Source organism: Corvus brachyrhynchos, unplaced genomic scaffold, assembly GCF_000691975.1.
Source record: "Corvus brachyrhynchos isolate BGI_N302 unplaced genomic scaffold, ASM69197v1 scaffold255, whole genome shotgun sequence".
NCBI lineage: Eukaryota > Metazoa > Chordata > Aves > Passeriformes > Corvidae > Corvus > Corvus brachyrhynchos.
The window spans coordinates 4,108,951-4,118,874 of NW_008238358.1; the positions used below are offsets into that span (position 1 = coordinate 4,108,951).

At 36.9% G+C, this 9,924-nt stretch overlaps 1 protein-coding gene and 1 long non-coding RNA gene across 4 annotated transcripts in view; one reads left to right on the plus strand and one right to left on the minus strand.

Annotated features, from left to right (window-relative positions):
* PDE11A (phosphodiesterase 11A) overlaps positions 1–9,924 on the plus strand; it is a 115,258-nt gene that overhangs the window by 43,136 nt on the left and 62,198 nt on the right. For all 3 annotated transcript variants that reach the window (XM_017735809.1, XM_017735807.1, XM_017735808.1), the window contains 3 exons: positions 776–865; positions 2,995–3,135; positions 6,558–6,622. In XM_017735809.1, coding sequence (XP_017591298.1) covers positions 776–865; positions 2,995–3,135; positions 6,558–6,622 — 296 coding nt within the window. The remainder of the gene's footprint in view (positions 1–775; positions 866–2,994; positions 3,136–6,557; positions 6,623–9,924) is intronic.
* LOC108447044 overlaps positions 1–9,924 on the minus strand; it is a 111,452-nt gene that overhangs the window by 41,918 nt on the left and 59,610 nt on the right. The window lies entirely within an intron of this gene.

Consider the following 9,924-nt stretch of genomic DNA (forward strand, 5'->3'; position numbering starts at 1 on the left):
CCTTAGGTGCACACGTCCAGGTCATATGCATCGAGATGCACCCTGCCGAGTCTATCTGTGTCCCCAACATTGGGTATAACATTATAGGTTTTACTAATTAGCATATCTATCAAAGATTCCCCAATGAGAGGCTCAAGTGAGCCCCCCTCCCCAAGGAACCTTCCCCTGGATGGTTCTATCTTAGTTTACAGAATGTGTTCTGGAGAGGATTTTGGGGTATGGGGCACACTGATCCCTACCTACGAAGCTTCTAAAATGTTTAGTCTCTTAGCTTGACAAACAAGTCCAAGAATGTAGGCAAAAAGCACTGGGAATATAGAAGTTGTAAAAAGGTATAACAGGGGTATAAAAGAAAAGGCAAAAATCTTCATGGCATCAGTGACTTGAGCTTGCTTCTTGAGCTCAGAATAAAAAAGCAGTCCAGAGAAATAAAGAATATTTTTCTAGGTAAGCTGTAATGTCTACAGTAATTTAAAGTAGTCTTCAGAAGGCATTTTATAAAGTGGAGAATCCACAGTTTCCCAGAGAAATTATGGAAGACCCTCTCTTCTGGGATCTGTGAACTTAATTGTGTTTGTTCTTTCCTAGACGTTTGATCTCTTTCCACCCATCTGATGTGCCTTGCCCATGATAATTCTGTGTTCAGTACTCTGCTGAAGAGTGAGCTGAGACCTTCCTGTAATGTGTCCTCTAAATTTAGGTCTCTTTCCTAGTAAGAAATTGCTCTTGATAATTGCATTTGTTTTTAATGACTGTGAGTTTCTTTCCATACCAGGTGATGCAGATGTATCTCCCATTCTGTGGGATTGCCATATCCAATGCCCAGCTATTTGCAGCTTCAAGGAAGGAATACGACAGAAGCAGGGTAAGTGCAAAACGTGTCGTGGACCAATAGCAAACTTTTATTTTTTGTTCTTGCAGGTTCCAGCTATGTGTACGTGTTTGCTAAGCAGACAGTTTTAACTGTGTTTTATTTGAAAAACTGTATTTTCAAAAGATGCCCATCTTGACTGAGGCAGCAAGAAGAGAGTGTGGGAGGGAAGTACGCTTGTAGTGGTGGCTGTTGTTTCCTGATGTCAGTTCCACGTTCCGTAGTGCTGAAACAACTGCATTTGTGGCACAGATGGTGCAGGAGAGAAAGTGTTACTTTGGCAGAGATTCAAGCTCTCATAAAACTCTACTAATCTCAAGCCTTTCCCAGCCTGAATTTTTAATATTCAGTTCATGTGCAAATAATGTGGATGTATCTTTATAAAATTGAGCAAGAAAAAAACCCCTCTGTGTGAAGGGTTTTGAGAGTACGTGTCTGCATAGAATACATACTCATGATTTCTGGTGCCATGCATGCATCGGGACAGAAGGCTCTGAAATGAAAATAATGCTGAGCTCCCATGTCATTGTCTTGTCAGAGAGGTCTTTTATTTTTTTGAAGAAACAAAATGGTAATTTTGAGGGGTTTTTAATAATGGTTGGCTTCTTTTTTATCATCCTTTCTGCAATGACAGGAAATTATATTTTTGTTAGCTTGGATCACATGTCCAAAACTTCAGTAGAAATACCTCTGGTAGTGTTGAACCTACTCTTCCTTCACAAGGTAGGGGTAACTACAGTGGTCTGGGTCTGTATGTTGAGCTCTGGCATTTTTATATTCGTGATTTTGGTGCTTTCATGTATGAAAACTAATGCTTTCCACTACTTTAAAAAATAACAATAGCCCTTTCTAATGACCTTTATACTTAAGGGTCATGAGGCATCTGAGCTTGTCTTCTGTCCCGGTCTGACAACATACTATCATATTTTAGGGAAGAGACTTGGAGGAGACTTGTGGGGAAAAAAAAGATTTTCTGCCAAAGTTTGGTTGGTTGGTTGATAGGTAGGTACTTTTGGGGTTTTTTGTGGTTTTTTTGATGTTCAATTAAATAATTGTCTGACTACACAGACCTAAATTTTGCTGCAGATTTCCAGGCTGCAGGGAACACTACAGACTTCTGAGGAGTCAGCATTTAATCTTCTGAGACAGTTATGCAGCAGAAAAGTGTTAGGGACATTCTCATTCTTCATTAGAAAATGGTATATTCTAGTAAATTGGAGATACAGATTCTTTTTTTCAAATTCTTTTTTTTTAAATATCACTGCTGTTGGACAGCTATGTGGTAGCCTGTACATAAATGTATTTCTGACCTATTGGTGGTATTTAACTTTGCCTAGTCCATGGCTGAATTTAGTTGGCAAATACCAAGGGGTGGACAAGCCCATACTGTGCCTTCCCTATGAAGCCAGACCTTAATGGTGGCAACTTCCAGCGACTGTGACCAACATTTTGCTGATGACCACTATGTTAGAAGAGCTAAGACCACTACAGTTTATATGCTTACCTATATTGATGTTCTTTAGTGTCAGTGCCCTAAATGAGAATAAAGGAAGGAGCAAGCTTCTTTGGGCCCATGGGAAGAAAGAACATGGCCTGTATTTTTTTTAAGTTGATGAAATGAGAGAGGAGAGCCTTCATTTTAAGGTACTGTATTTTACAGACATGTTAGTGGTGAGGACTGGATCAGACTGCTATTGGAATATGGAAGTATTGATGTGGGTTTTTCCTTTCCAGCTTTGAACATGCAAAATGTGTAATAAGAGAATAAAATGGAGTTTAAATGTCCTAGCAAATTCAATATATAAAATCAAGCAACTCAGTCCATAGTGCATTGCATTAAAGCCATTGCTTCAGTTTTGGAACAAAATGAAATAGTTTGAAAGATTTGCGTTGTTTGCTAAGAGTTAGACTGTGCCCAGGTGTGAGCTAAGAAATACTTCTTTCTTTCTTCAGATACTCCCACTTCAATTTTGCTGCCATAATCATTAAGAACTTCATTTGAATGAAGATTTCAATGGATTACTCATATTAAAATCAATCCCAGATATGATGCCTCCTTTGCAATGTCCCATGTATTTATTAATTCTACAACCAATACAAGAGTTTTCTGTCCTTGTATACAGGCTTTACTGGAAGTAGTGAATGACCTCTTTGAGGAACAGACTGACTTAGAGAAAATTGTCAAGAAAATTATGCATCGAGCCCAGACTCTCCTGCAGTGTGAGCGGTGCTCAGTATTACTTCTGGAGGATATTGAATCACCAGTAAGTATAGTTGCACATTCTGTAGAAAGATTAATATTTGAGTGGTGGAGTAGCTGTTCTTATTGTGGTGAGGCTGTTGCATATTATAGTAAGTACTGGACAGCAGGTATTTTTCAATGTGTTGTTCCTAAATGTAAGTTGGATACAGCTTGAAACTTTATCAACACCCCTGTTCTGTCTTAATCCCAGCAGGCAGCTAAGCCCTACACAGCCCAGTAGGGTGGGGAAGGCAGCTGGAAGGCTAAAAGTATGAAAGCTTGTGGTTTGAGATACAGACAGTTCACTAGGTTAAGCAAAAGCTGTATGAACAAGCAAAGCAAAATAAAGAATGCATATGATCCTTCCAGTTGGCATGCAGGCGATCCATCATTTCCAGGCAAGCAGGGCTTCTTCACATGTACTGGTAACTTTCCCCAGCTTTTACTGCTGAGCATGATATCATATGGTATTTTAGTATGGGATATCCCTTTAATTAGCTGGAATCAGCTGTCCTGGATGTGTCTCCTCCCAGTCTGTTTTGCAAGCTATTCACTGGGATGGCAGAATGAGAAATACAGAAGGCATTGACACTGTTGTAAGTACTTTTCAGCAGTAAAACAGCCCTGTGTTATGAATGCTGTTTTCATCACAAAACTAAAACATATCACCATTACAGGCTACTATGAAGGAAATTAATCCCATCCCAGCCACAACCAGTAGAGTCACTTTTTCAAAAGGAAACTGAAAGATACAATTTATGATTCCTCATGGTGTTTTGAAGGCATTTAATGGATGTCTGTAAGTTGCTGATGGATCAAGTAGTCAGTGGTGTGATCCAGGTGATACACTGTGATTTGCAGTTTTCTGTGTGATGGAATTAGGCCTTACTACAGAGCAACTACAACTGCCTAGCTGAGAAGCAGGGTGCTCTTGTGGTCTGCTTAAAAAAGAAAAATTGCCTAATTTGTTATCAAATGTTTATTTGCTCAGTTCCTTTTTTTCATGATATAGCCACAAGAAGAAAAGCAAAATCCTGTCTGTAGCTTCATTTACACTTACCTGGAATTTATAACCTTGCTAATATTTTCAGGCTATTGACTTATCAAATGGGTGGTGCTTGAAAGCAGTTTCAGAGCCAGAAACTGTTGCATCATCAAGCAAATCTCTAATGCTCATCTTTAAAACTAACCTTTTCTGCTGTGTAAGTGTGGAAAACTGATACACATAATTTCTATTCTAGTATTTTAACATCTTCAGTCCAACTACTGGTCACTCAAAAGTAACAGCTAAAAATAAACTCATCAAGTCTTTAAGTGACCATCCTTTGTGTTAAGCAACTCAGTGGGGTCTACAGCAGCCTCAGAAGTGTCTTCACTGTAATCAGCTTCTGAACTTGTGTCATTAATGCTTTTTTGTGAAATCCCGTGTAGTGTGGAAGAAAGCAAGACAGTGAGGGCTGAACCTGCAACACAAGGAGTTTTCTCAGCTATTTTTGGTGGCTGCTGTTCCATGGGATTTGTTCCTTCCCCTCACTTTAGTTGTTGGCAGGGGTCTCTTTGGGAATGGCTATGTTTGCCCATTTTAAAAAGTTTCTTTTTCACTTTGCAAAATAAATATTGAGAATCAGTTCCAGTTTCTAAATAATTTAACTGCTGTAAAAAGATAAGTCCTCTTGCTATTTTGCCCTAGTAATTTTTCCCTGAAGTAACACAAAATCCATTAGAAAAGGCATATGAATGCAAATGCCAAGATAGCCACTTTTTCTTGTGATAGCAGTAGGCTTTTAAATTGAGCAGGTGAAGTGGAGACACAATTTCTAGCATTACTGAAGTATTTTTGGTTTTTTGCAATTGCTCTATCCACTTGACCGATGAGTAATTATTTCATTGTGGAGCTCTGTTGAACAGATGGATGTAAACAGTATGAAAGCATTTGTCAAGAGTTGGTTTTCACACAGTTTTGGCAGGGGCTTTCACTGGGACTTTACAGTTCTGATATTCATAGGGTATGAGAGCCTCTTTAAATATGTTTAAAGTTTTTATAAGTGTTGTTATTAGTAATAAAATAAGTGGCCACCTTTATATTGGTAGCTCCCTCCAGTGTTTTCAGACTATTCAATATAAGCTGCCCTCCTTTCTACTGATTTGAGGAGTAGTTGAAGGATAAAATATTGTTTGTAATATCTTTTTTTTTTTTCTACCCAAGTATTATTTTGTATTCACTGATTCTGCACTTAACTATTTGTTGCTGGGACTGACAAGTCAGAGACAGAATCTTACATTTGTTTGTATGGCAAAAAAATCCCCATTCTTTTCCTTGGAGGAAAGATATGATTCACATTTCATTAAGTTAATAAAAATTTAGAACTTTAAGTGGAGTATGCCCTAAATTATACCAGCTTTCCTAAAAGCAAGATCGAGGTTTTTATTTCATTTATATGTTCTCTACTATAGAATTTTATGTTTCTAGTTTATTTTCTCTTTCTAGATTCCAATACCACTCCCCCTCCCCAATTTTACTGTTACAAGATACAATTCTACTACATTCTTATGAAATGTCACTGTGTTTATAATATGATTTTTGTTTTTCACAGAAAAGTCCATTGTGTTAGCAAGTTGTGGGTGGCAGTTCATTTTTCTGCTCTTGGTACTATTTCTGCCTTTGAGCTTGGAGGGGTTTTTGCCAAACCACAAGCAATGAGTTCTTATTCCTCTAGACTAAGTTGTGAAATATGGACAAAAAGCCTAAACTTTTTCTAAATGGTCATAAATCTTAGGTTAACTTGGAGTAGGAGAATAGCATCTTGCCACCCACTTGGTAATTTTTACAAGTGGCAAAACAGTTGTTTTCCTGACTTTCCCCTGTTTTGGAGGGCTAACATATATATCAAAATAGATCTCTTTAGAGTAACTCAGTGTCTAACCTTGTCTAAAATACTGTTATTTGCCCATTATGCAGAAAGCTTTTATGATTCAGAACTGAAGATGGGGACACATCCAAAAATGTGGCCTCTGTTCTGTGTCACTTTTAGCCACTCTTAAGATGTTTCACTTATGTGCTCCTGACACGTATGTTCAAGTGTGATTGGTTGCAGTTAGTAATGCAAAGCAGCCTTTCTGTTTATTTTCCTGGATTTAAAAAAAGAAGTTTGGGTAAAGCTCCATAATTCATGTTCTGAAAGCCTTTAAATGGGAAGCATATACTCTTGTGGAAATAGTTTTCGGAAGGAATCTAATGATATAATTTGATTTGATATTGTTTTTTAGGGAACTGTGCACAGTGTGTATTTTGAACATGAATTCTCTGTTGAAAGAATACAGATTTGTATTTTTATCCTAAGACCATTGGATAAAAATACAGTTTAAATAGAGGAACCTTACGTTACTCTTTCCTTAGATGTTTATTCATCTAATAACAATTTTAAGTTACTTCTTTTGTGACAGGTGGTGAAATTTACAAAATCCTTTGAGTTGTTATCTCCAAAATGCAGTGCTGATACTGACAACAGGTTAGTGCTCATGTCTTCTGTGGTTATAAATAACTTCATTTTCCACATAGTTTTAAAGTTTGCTTGGTCAAGATTTTATTTTCTTATGGAGCTTTGTGTAGGTTTGACTGAAGAGTGTGTGCCTACGTTTTTTACGCAGACAAGTCTCCTGCTTGCTTCTATTGAAGACTCGCTAGAATAAATGTACATGCCTATGTTTTCTTATATATGTATGTTGGTGTGTGTATATATGCACTAATATTGTATCAGTGTCTCAGGTAAGAAGCCAGGAAAAAACTGACTTTTTATATTTGCTCATTGATAACATGCAGGTAAAAATTACAAAATTATTTTAGATTGTTATCTCTTACAAAATGCCACTGTACAGTTGTGTTGAGAGGTTTCCAGAAAAATTTTATTTCTGCTCTTGTCAAATTGGAAAGCCTAGAAACCTCAGAGCACATGTATTTCCTAGAAACTGTGTTCCTGTGACTAAATCTTGTTTAAATGTTCAGTCAAAACTGAAGTATATGTTTTGCTTGGTAGGATCTGTATTTAAACATTTATAAAGGGCAAATTTAAAGTAGTAAAAGCTTTTTGTTTATGTGGGGTTATTATATCAATCCCTACCAGGTTACACCACTGGTAGCAGTTCACATAAAATGTCCTGTGTACCAAATGAGGAGATAAAGATTCAGGGCTATCGTGAGAACATTTCTTCCATCTTTCAGGGCTCAGTGTTTATCATACAGGTTTTATGCAAATTAATTCATGCTGATTCCAAAGGAGAATTTTCCATATCAAATGACTGTCATGATGATAAACCTTTTCATGGATTGATTTTGCAGCATTAGAAAAATGGGTAGTGTTAGAAAATTTCTAAGACATGCAAGCTGACAGCAGAGTCCAGGGCCACACAGAAATATGGGTAGAAGCTATCTCTCTTCCATGTCCTGGTATGGGAATGGTGAAGCAAATGGAAAACAAGCAATAAAAAAATAGGAAGATTTGAATATGAATAAATAATCTGTTGATTCATCTGGGATTCACAAGTTACTGCTTTTGACAAAGAGTTTCAGAGTAACAGTTGGTCTTTCCTAGGGGGTGAAAATACATTTCTTTTATTTGGGGACAGGAGTATGAATCAAGGGATGTGGTTGTTATTCCTGTTTTTCTCAAACTTGATCTGTAGCCAGATTAGTCAAAACAATGTAGAGTGGTGTCAAGATAACCAAGCTGGTTTATTTCTTGTTACCATAGTTATATTAGCATGTTGCCACAAAGCAGTTTGTAGTAGCCTGCTCTGCATGTAGTCAAGTCAAGATTATTTTAACTTTAGTCCAAGACATGAATAAACACATGCACCTGCTAGCTAGTCTTTATATGATTCATAAAGGTATGTTTCTGTGTATTTTAATATAAAGATGTATTGCTTTTTCTTTGGTTTTTTTTTTCCTGTGGGGAGTGAAGTTGGTTTTACAAAGACCAAGGTTAGACTGGCAGATATGATGGCAAATTTGGATCTAGCACAGGCACAGCTTGAGTTATTGGCACTGTTGTGGAAAAAGAAAGGTTATTTAGGATACAGAGCAATGCCGCGAGCCCTTGACATTTGAACATTTTTCTAGTGAGTTTTGCCCTTTTCATTCTACATTCTGCAGCTGTAACTGATGTAAAGTCATGAGACTTTTCATGTGGGAAAAAAACGGCAAGACGAGTTTCTTCATCATTACAGCAGTTAAGAAAAATATTATTTCTTTGAAATTTTAGTTGAAATCCAAAGAGATTTTTGGCTGGGAACAGTTCTCGTTATAAGTTTTATCTAAATGAGAAAGAATCTTCTAAGACAATATGACTTTCATGCCTAAGACAATATGACTTTCATGCCATAATATACTTTCTCACACAGTTTTAGAAGTTGGCTTTTCTTTTGCCCTCCTTTTATCTGCCTGATAGCAGCTCACCTGTTTAATCCCTAAATATCATAATAAATACTCATATCTATTTTCTTTGCTGTTGGTTGTAAAGAAATACCTTGCAAGGCCACACTTGCATTTATCTGTTCAGTTTGCAATTTTTCATCACACTCCATGATCAAGTTTGTTTATTATTCATACTGGCACACTGATGCTCTTGTTTTTGCCAGTGATTTTGTTCTTGAAGTACAAGTTTGCCAAGTCCCCTAAATTTTCTCTCCCTTTGAAAAAAAATATTACATAAATCTCAGAATCCTTGAGGGCTCAGTTCAGATATGATCTAGAAGAAGACGAGCCTGATGGAACGTGCGGACTGTGTCTTTCCTGCACAGAAGCAGTGGTTTTGGCAGATGAGGTTACACTTTAGCAGGTAGCTGAGATGACAGTTCTCTAACCTGAGTACCAATTGCAGTGGACAGGTCACCTGCCTGGGCCAGAGTATGAGTTGTGTGGGCAAAAATATCTGTGCTCTTCCCACTGGGGCTGGTATAGAGGAAGTGCTGAAATCCCTCAACTGTTCTACCACCACTGTCTCTGGGATGACGCACCTGTCTTCTAGAGTATGGGTGTAGAGTACTTGTTAGGAACGTAACAGAACCTACTCTTAAAACTTCTTCATGAATTTTATCTTGTTTCTTTTACTTGAATTCATTTGCTGCTTAAAATGCTTGACACCCATAATGCAGTCTTGATTTATGTGTCTTATATACGCATGGTAATAGCATTCAGATAAGTTATGAACTGGGAACTATGCATTTGAAATTAGATCCTTATCCTTAAAGACTTTTTGATTCTGAAGTATTTGAAATAAATTAAATTATGAATTAAATTTTAAATTATAAATGTGATTTTTTTACTTAGCTCAAAACCCATTATATTTAGGTAAAGGTCTCTGTCAAAGTATACACATAACATTTATTACAATCACTCAAAATTCTTATCCCAAATGAAAGTTGATTCCTTTAGATTTCTGTGAATCATTACTATTTTTATTTATAGTCTTTTAAGAATATTAAGTTTTCTTTCAGATGAGTGGCGTAGTTGAATTAGTCTCCAGAAAATCAATGCAGGCAACAAAAATCAATCCTTTCCCTTTGATTGAGTCTTTCAAGGATTCTACTGTGCAGCCTGCTTTCATTCACGAGCATTACTGCAAAGCTTCAAGCTACTGTAGTCTTCTCCATAGCTTCTTAATAACTTTTTTCTAAGTAATGTTTCTCATGTGTTGAAAACTTATCAGCTTTCTTCTCAAAACTAAGACAACAGGCATTTTTTTTTATTCACACATGAGTAGCCAGACTTTGCCAATGTCAAGAACCTGCCTGAAATAAATTAATGAGAACTTTC